The sequence below is a fragment of the Cryptomeria japonica genome, chromosome 3 (assembly GCF_030272615.1).
Source record: "Cryptomeria japonica chromosome 3, Sugi_1.0, whole genome shotgun sequence".
Lineage (NCBI taxonomy): Eukaryota > Viridiplantae > Streptophyta > Pinopsida > Cupressales > Cupressaceae > Cryptomeria > Cryptomeria japonica.
The window spans coordinates 741377777-741394795 of NC_081407.1; the positions used below are offsets into that span (position 1 = coordinate 741377777).

At 37.1% G+C, this 17019-nt stretch overlaps 1 protein-coding gene across 3 annotated transcripts in view; it reads left to right on the forward strand.

Moving 5' to 3' along the window:
* The first annotated feature begins 14941 nt into the window (after positions 1-14941).
* LOC131044050 (protein TIC 40, chloroplastic) overlaps positions 14942-17019 on the forward strand; it is a 137245-nt gene continuing 135167 nt past the window's right edge. For all 3 annotated transcript variants that reach the window (XM_057977313.2, XM_057977315.2, XM_057977314.2), the window contains exon 1: positions 14942-15325. In XM_057977313.2, coding sequence (XP_057833296.2) covers positions 15094-15325 — 232 coding nt within the window. In that variant the 5' untranslated portion in view covers positions 14942-15093. The remainder of the gene's footprint in view (positions 15326-17019) is intronic.

Sequence of the window (17019 nt, forward strand, 5' to 3'; positions counted from 1 at the left end):
ATAGTTCTTGGACATCTTGATTCTTGAAGGGTCGTCCATTATCTGTGACGATTGAACTTGGGATACCATATTTGCAGATCAGATAATTCAAGATAAAAGAGGCAATTTGTTTCCCGGTCACTGTGGTCATGAGAACTGCTTCTATCCATTTGGTAAAGTACTCTGTTGCTGTTATAATGAACTTGTGTCCATTTGAAGATGAAGGATGAATTTTGCCAACTAAATCTAGTCCCCACTGACAAAAGGGCCATGATGTTGTAAAGGGTTGCAGTTCCTGTGCTGGTGCATGTATGAGATTACCATGGATCTGGCATTTAGGACATTTCTTGGTGAAATGATATGAGTCTTTTTCCATTGTAGGCCAATAGTATCCCATCCGTAGAAGCTTTTTAGCAAGAGCAGTACCACTTGAATGTGTGCCACAAATACCTTCATGAAGCTCGTGTAAAGCAGAATCGGAATCATTACGATCAAGGCAACGAAGAAGAGTACCATCGAGACCTCGACGATACAAAGTATCGACAGTAAGGGTGTAACGGGCAGCTTGTCGGATAAAGTTACGTTTTTGGTTACGGGATTGGTCAATGGGTAAGATATTGTGCTTGAGGTAGTCGTATATGGGTCCATATAATGGAGAATCTGAATCGGTCAAGGCATAAATAACCTGGGATTCAGAGTGTCATAGGCAGGGGAGAACAGTTGCTCTACCAGGAACTTGTAACGACTTTGTTGCTCTGGAATTTGTAGTAATGAAGCGATTGTAGTCATTGCATCGGCTGCTTTGTTGTTCAACCTTGATATTTGCTTGAAGGTGATGCGCACAAAATACTGTTTGAAGTCATCCACCATTCGTTTGTAGGGTAGTAACTTGTCATCCTTTGTCTGATAGTCATTGTTGATTTGATGAATGACCAGTTGTGAGTCTCCATAGACTTTTAACTCTGTGATTTTCCATTCTACGGCCATTTTGATGCCTGTGACCAGTGCCTCATATTCAGCCACATTATTTGTACATGGAAACATAAGCCTATATGATCTTGGTATAGTGTGTCCTTCAGGAGTGATGAACAAAATGCCAGCACCAGAACCATGTTATGTATAGGATCCGTCAAAGTATAGGGTCCATTGTTTAGTAGAAAGAGTAAGAACGTCCTTGTCTGGAAATTTGATCTCCATGGTGTGTTTGCTTGGGAGTGGTGCTTCAGCCAACTGATCTGCAATTGCTTGTCCCTTAATGGCTCATCTTTCTGTGTATTAGATGTCAAACTCACTGAGAATCATGACCCATTTAGCCAATCGGCCTGTAAGAGCTGCCTTGCTGAGTAGATATTTGAGAGGATCAATTTTTGCTACTAGCTTAATGGTATGTGCTAGCATATAATGTCGGAACTTTTGAGATGCGAAGACCACTGTTAGGCAAGCCTTTTCAATGAATGTATAGTTGAGTTCATAGCCATTCAATGTCCGACTGATGTAATATATGGCGCGTTCCTTACCTTGTTGATCTTCTTGTGCCAATAGTGCCCCCAGGGATATATCTGTTGTTGAGATATATAAGATAAGAGGCTTTCCTGCAACCGGTGGGACTAGAACTGGTGGATTCATCAGGTACTGTTTGATTTGGTAAAAAGATTCTGCACACTTGGCCTCCCATTTGAATGGTACATTTTTGTGTAGTAAATGGTTAAATGGGAGACTTTTATCTGCTAGCTGAGCGATGAATCGCTTGATTGATTGAAGTCGGCCTTGTAGAGATCTAAGTTGACTGATATTCTTTGGTGGTGGCATGTCCATAATGGCTTGTACCTTTGCTGGATCTACTTCAATACCTTTTGCTGAGACAATGCAGCCTAGTAACTTCCCTGATGTTACCTCGAAGACACACTTCTTAGGGTTGAGCCTGACTTGGAATTTTTCCAATCGATCAAAGATCTTTGTTACGATGTCGAGATGTTCGGCTCTGGTAAAGGATTTAGCTAGTAAATCATCCACGTAGTCTTCCATAAATGTGTGCATCATGTCATGGAATATTGTGGTCATTGCTCTTTGATAAGTGGCCCCTGCATTCTTTAAGCCAAAAGGCATAACATTCCAACAGTAGGTTCCCCAAGGACAAGTGAACGCGGTTTTATCTTGATCTTTAGGAGCTATTTTGATTTGATTATAGCCTGAGAAACCATCCATTAATGAGAGCATTGTGTGGCCTGCTATAAGATCTACAATTATGTCGATACTTGGCAGAGGAAAGTCATCCTTTGGACAAGCTTTGTTGACGTCTCAGAAGTTAGTGCAGATTCTGATACTACCATCTGGTTTTGATACTGGAACGATGTTGGAAATCCATTCTGCATAGTCAACGGGTCGGATGAATCCGACGTCTAATAGTTTCTTTAGTTTAGTTTTGACCATGAGTGCCACCTGTGGATTCATCTTTCGTAGCTTTTGCTTGACTGGTTTAGCTCTGGTAGAAATGGACAAGTGATGCATGATTAAGTGTGAATCTACTCCGGGCATATCAGCATATGACCAAGCAAAGTTAATTTGTTGTCCTTTAAAGAAGATGATGAATGCTGATCTTTCTTCCTCTGTCAGAGATTCTGCAAGGTGTATGTTTCTGGCTGCTTCTGTGGTACCAATGTTGATTGATTGAGTGGGCTCAATCAAGATGGGTGATCGCTCATGAAAGTGCTCAGGAAGAGTGTCAAGTCTCCCATCGTTAGGTTCCTTAAAAAGGTTTTCACCCTCAGATGCATCCTTTATTTTTACTTTTTTGTGATCTAGAGCTGCCATTGACTGGTTTTCAGCATCAGATCCTTTATTGAGTTCATTTTTGCGACTGAGAGACTTGGCACTCCCTGATTGACAGACATCATTATTTCGTTCACTGGTAGAGCCTGTTTCCGGATTTACGGTACATAGGTAATGGATAATAGATTCATCATCTGAGAAAATTGGTATATCATAGATTTCAGGTTCATCCCAGTCGATGAGGTCAGGAAAGACAAGCGGTAAAGAATCATTGGGTGGATCAAGTTCGGCTACTGTGAGTGTTAGAACGAAGTTTTCATTGTGATGGGCCTTGGTTTTAAAGAAGTCCAGGATTTTGTCGAGGTCCTCGATGGTATTATCTTCCACATAGACTTGTTCATAATGTTTTTGTTCACTTTCCTTGGCGTCATAGATATTTTGTGGTCCAAATTCAAGAGGTCTATCTTCTGCGTTATATTCTTCTTGAGAAAGGGATATAGAATCAGTATCGTCAGGGATATCTGTAGTAGCATTGGAGCAGGTACCTCATTCATATTCATTGGAATCTGTCTCATAGACATCATCCCAGATTCTATTTGTGCTGTAAACAGGTATGTTGTATGGTGAAAACAAATCTTTGATGATGGATACCATTTTGATGGTTTTTGTTGATTCTGTATCAGATCCATCTTCTACTTGCTGGATTTGTTCATAAACTGTACTTCCTCGGGGAGGAATAATGGTATCTGGAGAGGACATGATTTGTTTTTGAGACATTGGTGTTTGGATATGAGTTAATGCTGCAGATAGGGCCTTCTTATGACTTAGAAGCTTTCCCTGATGTAACTTCTGATCTTGACGTTCCCATGCCTTGCGAATTGTTTCTGCTGATTCAAAGAGTGCTTCCTGCCAAGATTCTTCTTTATACTTCTTCTTCACCTTCCATTGAGGTTTTGTAGTTGTGTGTGGCGGCTGTTTCAATAGGAATGTGAGTTTAGAACCCAATCCTGCTTTGTTTCTACTAGGTTGTGAAGGAAGATCTATAGGTTCAGTGACTCCTTCTTTGCGTTTCCCAATAGGTCCTTTACCGCCATATCCCATTTGCTTCATGATTAAATAGCCATTTCCATACAAGTGTGTTGGTAGAACAATGTCCAGAGCGGCTGCTCTATGATCTTCTTCCTCATCTTTGTATAACCAACTAAGAATGTCCTTGTCTTCTGATTCATGTGCTAGAGTACCCAATTGGATGAAGGTACCATCAAATTTAGTGATGGGTTGTGTGGCCAGATGTGTTGATGTAGTAGGCAAACCATGCGATCTAGGTGAAGTTGGCAATTTGGCCAAACATAAAGGTTCTAAAGAGTATTCTCCCATGTCTTGGTCTTTGATTTGCATCTTCTGCTTGAAGTCTCCCCATAAGAAGTTGGGTTTTGCTGTTTGTAAATCTGATGTCAAGGATCGCTGCTTTTCTCTATTATGAGGAGCCAAACTGTCTTGGGCTGCCCCCATTGCGTTGCAATGTTGAAATGGATTGTGATCAGCTGATATGGAGATTTCTTGTCCATCATAAGGAAACTTTACACACTGACGATACATAGAAGGTACTGCTTGCATTTCATGTATCCAGGGTCGTCCTAACAAGATATTGTAGGTTAGATGAATATCTAAGACCTGACATATAGTATCCTTTTGTACTGGTTCTACTTGAATAGGCAATATCACTGTGCCTTTAAAGGACCTTTCCTCATCATCATATGCCTTGATGGTGATCTTTTTGCAGGGATCAATAGATTCTTCTAAGAAGCCTAATGCACGAATAAGCTTTAAAGTACATATATTAAGTCCGACTCCTCCATCTATTAAGACTCTCTTTACTCGGTGTTTGCAAACAATGACTTCAATATGGAGAGGAGTATTATGCGGATGACTCAAGGAAGTATTGTCATGCTCTGAGAAGGTGAGGTTATGAGGTCCTGTCATATGGGCGGCCATGGCTTGAAATCTGTCTGTATCCAGATTTTGAGGTACATTTGTTTCCAATAGCGCTTGCTCCAATATGTCTTTGTGCTTTGGTGATAGTTTCAATAATTCCAGGATAGATATCTGAGCTGGAGTCTTGCGTAGTTGGCTAACCAAGTCATATTGGATTTTTGGTGTGGTAGTTGTAGGTGCAGTATGTCCCTTCAAGACATATTTCTAAGTTCGGGTTGTTACATTAACAGATTCATGATCATGCCGATCTCGAATGGTGATGACATTGACTTGATGATCTTCAGCTGATATGTGGTTGATTGTGTTGTTGTAGATGTGATTAATACGAGCTCCGCGTGTATCATCTGAAGTTGATGCTCCATCTTTGTTGTAATTTGGGAGAGGATTTTTGAAGGCTCCGTGATCACCATTTGTCTTGAGACCATCCACCGTTAAGTCACCTCGATCAATCATGTCCTGTACGATGTGCTTCAATCTCATGCACTCGTTTGTTCTATGACCCTTGTTGCGATGGAAATCACAATAGTGTGAATCATTCCACCAAGGTGGTTTGATTGGGGGTTCATAGTTGCTGATTGGAGGCAAAGAAAGAATCTTGTTTGCCAAAAGTTCTCTGAATGCGGATTCTAATGATTGTCCCAATGGTGTGAAGACACGCTTTTGGAAATTGTTCGTGTTGTTGCGCGAATTGTTGTTAGATCCTGGATTCATGTTTTTGCTTTGAGTATCATTGGTGTTGTTTGTGTTGAGTTGTCCTTGATCAGTGTTTGGTGCATATGTGTTAGCACTGGGAGTAGCATTTTTAGGATTTTTCGTATTTTGAGGATTTTTGGATAATGCAAGCACTGGTTGCTTAGATTTGGGATCATATGATTCATTGTTGCCTTCATTTTTGTTTCGGGTCCAAAATCGAGATTTGTCAAGATTGGTGTTGTTCTGGTTATTGTAGTTTGATGAGTTTGTTCCTTCCTTGTAGAATTTGAGTGTTCCCTTTTTGACACATGCTCCTTCTACTTGAATGCCATTTTCAATCAATTTAGCGAAAGATGGTATGCATTGAAGTTTTAGTCTGTAACTCATTTCGCCATTCAAGTTATCGATGAAGATTTCCATTTTTTCCTTTTTAGGAATATCGCGAGGATATCGTGATACCATGCGTCGCCAGCGTTGAAGGAACACCATGAATGTTTCGTTGTTCTTTTGTTTGGTGTTACAAACATCTAGCATGGTTATGGCATGTTGGATGTTGTAGGAATAGTGGGTTATGAATTTGTTAACCAATTCATCAAATGATCTAACAGGTGGCGAAATTTTGGATAACCATTCCATGGTTTGTCCTCCCAAGCTTCTGGGGAATAACCTCATCAAATAGGTGTCATCATGAGCGAATTCAAGGCTCAGTGTGCAAAATTATCGAACATGATCTCGGGGATCACTTTTCCCATCATATTTATCAAATTTGGGAACGTCTGAGTTTGGAGGAAAAGGCACCATGTTCAATCTTCTATCAAATGGATAAGGACAGATTTCGTTTAAAGAGTACCAAACTGTTGTCCCTTGTTGCATATCCTGTATTTGCCTTTGCAACATTTGCATTTGTTGAGTAAGAGCAACTAAAGGCGCATTATCTTGTCGAGGAAAGAGTTCTTGCCTTGTATTGGTTCTCAGCTGAAAAGGTGTGGTAAATGGTATATTTTGCTCTGGTGTTTCTAGCTCAGGTATACGCATTTCTGGTATGCGTTGTTCTGGAATGTGCTGCTCTGGAATATGTTGCTCAGGTATATGTTGTTCAGGTATGTGAGTTTCTTCTTCTCTTTGTTGTTCTTGATATGCATATTGTCGAGACCCAGTTTGAAAAATGTTTGTGTCGAAATCTTCAGGAAGTTTAACGCCTTTACTTGTGAGCATGAGCAGATACTTTTCTTTGTCATTTTCCATGAGCTTTTCTACAAGCTTTTGGAATGAAGGGTTTTCCTGACATTCCCGAAGGAGTGCTTCAGTAATTTCAGGTTCTTCTAAGGGTGGAACCTCAAAAGGATTTGATAATCTTCGATTCATACTTGATTCTGCGTGTGTCTCGCTTTGTTTGTCTCGTTGAGAGTGAGTAACAGGCATTTTAGTAGAAACTTTCAGTGATGAAAAGGACAAAAGCCTCGTTGATGTGTTGCTCGGGGGTTGGTGGTTCTGGTCGAGATGTGTTATATGTGATGCACTCGTCGAGCAAGAATGTTGGATTGATCTTTCCGTCGCGGTTTATTGTTTGATTAAAAGCGGACTTTTGACAATATGCTCTTGTTTTCAAGGGTTCTTTGTCAAATTCGCTAGATTTGTTTTGGATATAACGTTTGACGTGATGAAGGAATACCTGATGAGATTTGAAGAGTTGATGATTGATGTATAAAAACTTATTTCTCTTGATGAATTTGGAAAAACTAGGTTGTTGTTTCTTCAACGTGATGTTATGATAGAGGTTCTTTCTTCTCAGAATAAGGGGATTAGTCATGCATGAGTGATCAATGGTTTCCTTTGATTTGTTTAGATTTAGTTGATTCTTGTTTTTGAAAAGTTCAAATTTTACTCTATCAAAGTGAAGGCTTTTAGATGCCCCTTCACGACAAAGCGTGTCAAATGATATGGATAAAAGCTTCCTGATCTGGAAACTTGATTTGACAATTTGAAAATTCCAAACAAGGGTTGTGAGAGAAAAATCCGTATGATGATAAAGGATTCTGTTAATACTGATGATGAGATTTCCGGATTATGATAGGAGAGACATCCTCTATTGTGCGATTCGTTTTAGGATTCTGACAACGTTCATTTTGACACAAATTTTGCTTGAGAAATAGTTTTAATGGTTTGTTTGCCACTCTGGTTTGATGAAAAATGATTTTTGATGAAAAAGGCTTCTAAAAATGTTTTTGAAATTTGAAAAAAATTTCTCGGTTTTGCTCTTTGTTTTTCTGTTTTTGGATCACGCGCTAGAATAGAGTTTATATGCGCTACTGAAATTTCTTGATGCGCTAAAATAATAACCTCACGCGCTAGGCTGCCCCCGAACACGCGCTAAAGTTCGAACTGTTAAAATTGTTTCTCTAGCTGTGGAAAAATCTATGCGCTATCCTGGGTTGTCGAAGCGCTAACTGTTGGACTTTATGCGCTAATTTTTGTGTGCCACGCGCTAAGCTGTTGCTTCCACGCGCTAGAATGTTTTGTTGATGCGCTAACTGTGTCAACACTGTTTTGACCTATGATAAAAACACTACTGTTTGAACTCGACGTGCTATCTTGAGGTTTGGATGCGCTAACAGAAGTGCTTTACGTGCTAAGAAGTTGCTCTCATGCGCTAAACTGCCCTGATTTTTTCTTTGATTTGGTTTTTGAAATTTTTTTATGAAATTTTTAAGTTCGATGGATGATTTTTTGAAATAGTAAATGCAAGCATGACACAAAAAGTACAACCATTTTGCCTAATCTAACAAAAAGTGTATGTTCTGCGAGGATGTGTTCAAATCCTCAATGTTTTAACAAGTTTGGATACAAATAACACACTTCAGAAAGACTTTTTAATCAAGGGTCATAAATAACATCATAGCTCACTAGTCTCGATACTCCGTCAGCTCAAACAGCCGTGTCACCCCCTAGAGGGCGCCCGTTTTTTTGCCTTTTGCCAGAAATTAACTCAAAGTGAATCACTTCATAGTTGAGTAGTTATCTTGAGAGATATATGGTGAGTAATCTTGGGGGCGGATTCTTCCCCATCCTTGCACTATGATGTTACAAATGTTTGGTTACTGACTCGGTTCAAAACTTCTATTTCTAGGGTTCGTAATCAGGCTTCCCGTTCGGTCGTCAGTGATAAATCCCTCAGGAGGCTTCCCAACCTTTAGAACAAAGACTTTACGTATCTCAAGGATACTGGGGGAAGGCTAATCACTGCGCGCAACCGTTGAAAAGGACTTTCGTCACTTTCCACATTTGATTATAGTGGGTTGGAATTCTTGGCATCAAAGTCGTTCCCCACTTAGGTTGTTCCCTTCACACCGGCCATAAATGGCTTTAAGAGTTGATTCCAACTCCTCGGGAAGGCAGGCCTGCTAAAGGATGTAAATGCTTGAAATAATGAAAGCTGTAAGAGTGGTCTGGATTTTTGATCACCCAGTTAAGGGGAGAGCATATTCCTTTCACTTTCGAGACAAAGCAATCAAATTGTTTATTTTTAGCCTTTCAATTCAGTGATGTACTAAAATCTATGTGGAGATGTTGCTCCACAAAACATGGTGTTTATTTTACCTTTTTAAAGCAGTGATTTTCTGATCTAAGAAAAGAAATTTTTGGTCAACAAAACAAAATTTTCGATTTTGCGGTCAACAAAAGAAATCGTTTTAAAATAAAATTTCCTGCTCCACCTGCAAGAAACTGTTAGAATCCTGCAAAATTGTCACTCCACTAGTTAGAAAATCGGGATTTCGGTGGACTTCCACAAGTCTAGATTTTATTTTGGTTACAATTGTAAATTTCTTGTTTGCTGTCTGTGATGCGCTACAGAAAGGACTGTACGCGCTAAAATAAAATTGTTATGCACTAAAACAACAACTTGATGCGTTGTACTGCGTTCCAGATGCGCTATTCTGTGTGTTTGAAGTGTTGTTCTGTTTTTTTTTCTCTCTCGCGCGCTGAGACCTGCAGGAAAGTGAGTAATTTGATGCGCTAACTTTTTAACTTCACGTGCTGGATGATGGTCTATAAGCGCTGAAATATGGACTAGATGCGCTAATATGTTAGCTTGATGTGCTACTCTGTTTTGTTTCCGCGCTAAGGCCTACAAGAAAAACTTAATGGAGGTCACGCGCTAATGTTTGAACTGCACGCGCTAGATGATGGTCTTCACGAATTGAACAGTGGATTGGATGCGCTACTTTGTTTACTGGATGCGCTACTCTGTTTACTGGATGCGCTAAACAGTGACCTGAAAGTGCTACTTCATTTTTCCCGCGTGCCTGCAAAAATGGTTAGTTTCAAAAACTGATTTGTTAGTTGGGGTCGGGCCCCACGCTGGGCGCCAGAAATGTATGCGGGAAAAGTGGGCTGATAAAACTTAATATGTGAAAATATGTTAGAATACTAGTCCACACACACACAAGACTTCTTGGTGCAAGCTATGGAGTAAGAACGTATTACTCAGCTTCCCAAGGTGGGTCCCATGGTTCTCTATCTCACAATGTCCCTCAAACCAATGTTTTGCTCTCAGATCACTGAGCAAAATGGTTCAGGGATGGCAAATGCAAGAACGAGGGATGCTCTGATAGATTTTGAGAATGAGATGTGTTATAAGCTAGGTATGATTTTAAAATGCAATAAACTAAATGATAAGATGACAAGATTAGTATGAATACTATCCTAGCATACTATATTTAGTCTATGATTGAACTAAAATGATAAAGAAATTATTCTAAACATGCATATTTAGTCTAATTTCTATTCTAAAGAGAGGCTAAATGATGAGCATATATGAAATGAGAAAGCTTGAATGTATTTGAGCATAAGTGTGATGCTAAAAATTTGAAGGATGATTGTTATGGAGGAATGAGAGCTCTATTTATAGCAAGAATAGGGCAATGGATGGTCAGAATTGAATGGTTTAATCAAGGGTTGAGTTTGAAAGTTGGGGATCCATGTTTGTAATTGGCACCAATGAAATGGTGACAAGTGTCAACATAGGGTTGGGTTGAGAAAAGGGGTTGGAGACATTGAATGCCTGAGAAGACCTCATGGTTATCTAGAGGCTAAGGGTCAAGCTTAAATTAGGATTACCCAGTGGATTAAGAGTTAATCCAAGGATAAACCTTTGTGCAAATGATTAAGAGATAATCATGGTCAAAGCATTAAAGGCTTGATGAGACCCTTGGGTTGGATGAAGGTTGAGTCAAAACAAATGTTTTAACCATGTAGGAGGGTTTGAGTTAACCATTAATGGTTATTGGAGACTTTGGAGATTAAGTGGTTGAAGGTTGAAAGCCTTCAATGGTTATCAAAGACTTTGAGGATTTTAGTGGTTGAAGGTTGAAAGCCTTTAATGGTTATCAAAGACTTTGAGGTTTTGAGAAGTGACTTCCCTTTGCTTAGGGATGTGACAAAGTTTAGAGGAGGGGTTAGGTTAATTAGAAGCAATTAGAAGATTCTAGAAGGGATTAGAAAGGGGTTTGGGATTTTGCAAGTGGATGGAGGGATAATAGGATTTAATTGAAATAAATAATTTTAATTCAATTTGGTTGCAATTTGGAGAAATTAAATAAATTAGATTTATTCAATTTAGGATAACTATTTAATTAAATTTGAATTTAATTAAAAGTGGATAGGGGGGATTTAATTGAATAAAATGATTTATTCATTAAATGGGTATAGTGAATTTAATTTAAATAAATTGAGTAATTTACTTAATTAAATAGAGGAATGTGGATAATTTAATTAAATTGGATTTAATCAAATAGAGAAATGAACATAAAATATTCATTTAGGAATATGGTCATTTTTATACGTCTACACTATCTATTTCTTTATATATCTTCCTATCCTTCTCTATCTATCTATATCCCCCCCCTCTCTCTATCTTCCCCTCCTCTCTATTTCTCCCCATCTCTCCTTCCCTCATTCACTCCCTATCCCCTTATCTATCTCTTTATCTCTATCCATCTCTCTCTTTCTCTTCCTGTATATCTCTACATCTCTCTATTTCTCTTCCAATATATGTGCATCTCTCCCTTTATCTCCCCCTATTTCTCTCACCCTCTTTCTATCTTTATTTGTCTATCCCTAGATCTCTTTATTTGTCAATATCTTTATCTCCCTCCCTCTCCCCCTCTCTCTATATGTCCCTAGATATCTATCTCTCACTCTATCTCACCATCTATTTATATGTATCTCTCCCTCTCCCTTTACAAATCTCTTTCTAACTAGATATCCCCTTATCTTTCTATCTTCCTATCTCGCTCAACCTCTCTCTATCTCTCTATCTATTTTCCCTCTTCTTCTCTCACTCTATCTTCATCTCTACCTATGTCTTCCTCTCTCCCCTATATCTCTGGACATGTCTCCTTTTATCCATCCATCTACCTCTCTCTCTCTCTCCCTCTTTTTAGACCTCTATTTATCTCCATCTCTTTTCCTCTCTATATCGATCTCCCCCTACCACTTATTTCATCTATCCCTCTAACTCTATCTAGTTATCCTTATCTCTCCCTACCACTATATCTCTCCCTCTCTTTATATATCACTTACTATCTCTATCTTTTTATCGCTCCCTTTCTCTCTTTTTATTTTTCTTTTCCATCTTTATCTATTCCTCTCCCCTCTCTCTTTTATCTCTCCATATCTCTCTCCTCCTCTCCATATTCCTCTCCTTATTTTCTATCTGTGTCTATAACTCTATTTATATCTCTATCTTCTTCTTCTTCTTCTTCTTCTTCTCTATCTCTATCTTTATCTCTTTACCCATCTCTCTCTTGCTCTTCCCCCCTCTATCTCTCCCTCCTTCTAGCGCTATCTCAACCTCTCTCTCGCTCTCACCATATTTTGTTGGTAATGAAACTTGATTTTCTTCTCAATTTAAAGGTTTGGTCTCAATTATGATTGGATTGTTGTAAGTGTATGCATAGTTAATACGAAGCTATCACTTCTCTAATGAGAACTTTGTTGCACAAACAACATTATGACCTACCAAGTGACCTCATGTATTACCCAATTATATGCAAAAAAATAGACCAATGTTTTTCCTAATTCACCTTACACACCTCTTTCGGCATACCCATTGCACACTAAGGTGCAATTGCTAGTTTTAAAATAACAATGAAAGAAATTATAAAAATTAAAAATTAGAACAAATATTTTTATTACAATACTATGATGGCAAGTACTTGGCACTTGTTGAAATTTTAATCATGATAGAATAAATATATTTTGAGTTAACATCTTTCTTTTCTTACTATTTTCTTTTAATAATATCTTCTTTTATTAGATATTCGATTATTTATTTATTTATTCTAATTCTTCTAAGGGTTGTTTTTTAATTAAGCTAAAATTGTATTCTAATTATTGTGTTTTTTAATGAAATTGTAAATAATAATTAAAAGATATCAGAGTTTATACATTTTGTCTTATTTAAATTTTATTTATTATAGAATAATTATATTTGAATTTTATTCCAATTTATATAATAAAATAAATTTCAACTTAACACCTAAATTAAATGTTTAAAGAAAGAGAGAAAGAAAGAGTAACTAACTTTTGATTACTCATTTCATGCCAATAATTTAAGGATATCATATGTCTTTGGGGAGTTATATTGATGGTAGCATGTCATTTGATTATTATCTCCATATCCATCTCCATCTCTCTCCTTTATTTACCTCTCTTATATATCTCTCTTTTCCCCTTCTATCATTCCCACTCTATCTAGCTCTCTATCTCTCCCTCTCTCTATCCATCTCTCTCTCATTCTCACTCCCTTTTTTTATCTCTCTACTTCTATATCATATCTCTCCCTCTCCTCCCCTCTCTATTTTTTGGTATATCTTTATTCCTCTTTATATCTATCTCTATTTTCTTTTTACACATTTTTTCTTAAACTCCCTCCTTATCTTTATATCTATCTCTCTCTCATTCACACAAACACACACTCCATCCTATTTCTCCCTCCCTATCTCTATTCTATCTCACCATTTCTAGATGGTATACACTCCTCTTCCTTCATCTCTCTCATTCTCTCCATATCCCTCTCTACCTCTCCATATATCACTTCCTATATCTTTATCTTTCCATCTCTCTATCCCCCCTCTCTAATTCTCACCATCTTTCTATCTCTATTTCTTCCTCCCCCTTTTTCTCTCCTTCTATCTCTCCCTCTTTCTCCCCCCCCACCCTATATATATATATATATATATATATATATATATACCCTCTCTAACTCACTTCCTATCTCTATCTTTATCTTTCTATATCTTCATCTCTCCCCAACTATTTATCTTTCTCTTCCATATCTATATATTCCTCTCCCCTCTCTCTATCTCTCGCATATCTCTCTCCTTCTCTCTATCTTCCTCTCCCCATTCTCCATCTCTATCTTCGACTCCAACTATATTTTCATCTTCATCTTCTTCTCTATCTCTATATCTACCTCTTTACCAATCTCTCTCTCACACTTACCCCTCTATATATCCCTCTTTCTAGCCCTATCTCAACCTCACTCTTGCACTCACCCTATTGCAAATGTAATATGAGCCCATTGCTAATAAAACTTGATTATCTTCTGAATTCAAAGGTTTTTTTTTCAGTTATGATTGAATCCTTGTAAGTGGATGCATAGTTGATTTTAAGCTATCACCTCTCAATTAAGTCCTTTCTTGTACAAACGATATTATGCCCACAAATTGAACTCATGCACTACACAAGTATATCCAAAAAATAGACCAAATTTTTCCCAATTGACTTTCCACACCTCTTTGGCATACCCATTTCACACCAAAGTGCAATTGCTAATTTATATTATTTTATTAAAATAAGAGTTGTAGTTAATATTACATTAATATAATTTTAAAATAACAATGATTCAAAATTATAATAATAAAAAATTCAAATATTTTTATTACAATTTAAAATTATAATAATTAAAAATTAGAACAAATATTTTTATTACAATACTATGATGACAAGTTCATCACTACGTGGCACTTGTTTTTAAATTATCCACTATTTATCATTAAAATTACACATGGATAAAAAAACTGGGTGTAATTTAGATTTTAGTATATAACTTATTTTTAAATTATCCACTATTTATCATTAAAATTACACGGATAAAAAAGCTGAATGAATGCCGTTGTAGTGTTACTCTCGATGTAATAATAATAATATTAATAGATGTGATCATAGAGAGTGATCCAAACCATTAATACAAAAAATAACACACAATCAATTTGGAAAACATTTATCATAATTTTATAGATTATGGAAAATTGATGTATTTAATAATAGATGTCTCCTTAATGATATACTAATTAATTAAACTATTTAAATTAATTTTTAATCTGCGTTATTAATTTACATATTTTGATCGAGTAGGTATATTGATTGATTAAATCAATAAATTTGAACTTCAAAGCTCCCGAGATATATAGCTTTGTTTTTATCCGCAAAACCATATGTCACATTAAATGTTACATTAGATTCTAAAACCCTTGCTTAATATAATATGCAATAAACCCCCGATTTTATCTCTATTCTTCTGGGCCCTTCTGTAGTTCTTGCCTTGGCTGGGCAGTGCCGATCGAAGTTTTGTCCACCAATTTTACAGCAGAAATGGCGGCCAATTTGACAAACCCTGGATTGCTTTTACACCAGCCATTCCTTCCCGCGAGGCCTGCGCAACGAACTGGATCTTCCGCATGCTTTAGTGGTTCTTCTAATCCGGAAATCCGAATTTCACAGAGAAAACTATGGAGGAAATTCAACGGCTCCACAGCCAAAGTTGGAAGAAAGGATTTCCAGTGCAAAGCTCAAGCTCAAGATAGCGGCGTGTCGCGGAGATTTGGTCAGATTTTTTTTGCTATATTTTCTATCAAACGTAGTTTTGCTGATTAAATTTCGAAATAGCAGTTCGGAATCCCATGTTGTGGTTAGATGTTAGTCTTGTTGTTTTCTTTCTTTAGTTTTATAGATTAGAGGGTACTAAGTTTACATTTTTTTTCCATTTAATTTATTTTTGATGTTCTATTCTGGGAGCCCTTCCTCTAGCGAGTGCAGAAATTTTACATTTAGCGCTTGACGGACATCAATAAAAAAACTCTGGCGTCATCAATGGTCCTAATGTATGAACGCTTACACTTCTATTTGGACCCACTTCACATGGAACATTTGCTAACCAATTTTTATTTTTAAAATGAAAATTTACTTGATTTTGTATTGAATCATTTCCTGGACCATTTCTGCGCAATGGATGTTAAGAGTCATCTTATTTTATTACTTTCCTTTAAGCTGAATTCTTGCTTGGGGTCATCTGTGTTTGTGGCTCCATAACTTGAATGTACCTTGCATTGTTTTTTCACATGTATGGTGAGGTTATAAGTCACTTTCTCGTCCTTCAGTCAACCTCTTCAGCTTCCTTAGTCTCCTTTGCGTTGACCTCAATTATATACTTAATAAGAGTTAATGTTAGTTTCACTGCCAGAGGTCGACCTCTTCAGTTTCCTTAGTCTCTTTTGCTTTGAACTCAGTAACATACGTAACAAGAGCTAAGTTTATTTTTCACTCCCTTAAGTTGAACTCATTAGCTTCCCAATTCTCCTTTGCTTCGAATTCAATTACAGAAGTAAGAGGATTTAGGGTTGTATTCCTCTCCTGTTGGTTGATGAAGAGAACACTGCATGAATAGATTTGAGGGTATATGGATTTGAATTTGGATTGTGTTCTTATAAGTCATCGCCATCACCATTACAGCATGACTTATTGGACTAGTGAGTTTAAAGTACTTACCAAATATATTTACACATGTTGAAAATCCATTGTTTAGAAGGCAAAAGTGCAATGTGTAAGATGATATTGGGTCTTTCTCCTACAAATAAAAACACGATACAGTAGTACTTATCTATAATTTCACTTTTTATTCCTTTTCTTAAACCGTACACAGTTAATTTTCATGTGATAAGTTAGCATGTTTGAAGATAGGTGGTCTTGCAGTGACATGGTAGGAGAGCCTACCCAAGGCATTAAAGACTAATAAAGAACCAATGCTGATAGAATGGGAAGTACTGGATGGCTTGATTAAGTTCATCTTTTGTTTAATCGGATACAATAAGTAGTAGAAAGTTAGATGGGAACGCTGCTTATGATTCATAATATTCCCACAGCAGTTAGTTTCCTATGTTGTTTATGCACTGGAAAATTAATGAAACCTAACATATAGGGGCTGAAATTTGATATGTATTATTGCTGTAGGCTATCACATACATCCTTTATACTAATTCCAATTTCTTCACATCTCGAATACAAGTCTAAAATACCAAAAAATCAGATGTATATGTATCATTAGGCTGATGTATATGATCTAATGTCTGAAGTACATGTTGCTCCATTTGTAATGTATTAATAATTATTTAAAATGAAACAATGCCCCATATCACTACGTGCAATAGTTATTCTTCCTCTTACAATGTTAGAATACCCAATCATTTCTAACAATCGTATACCACAATGGAAATGTAAAAGGAGTGTTATACACAAAAATAG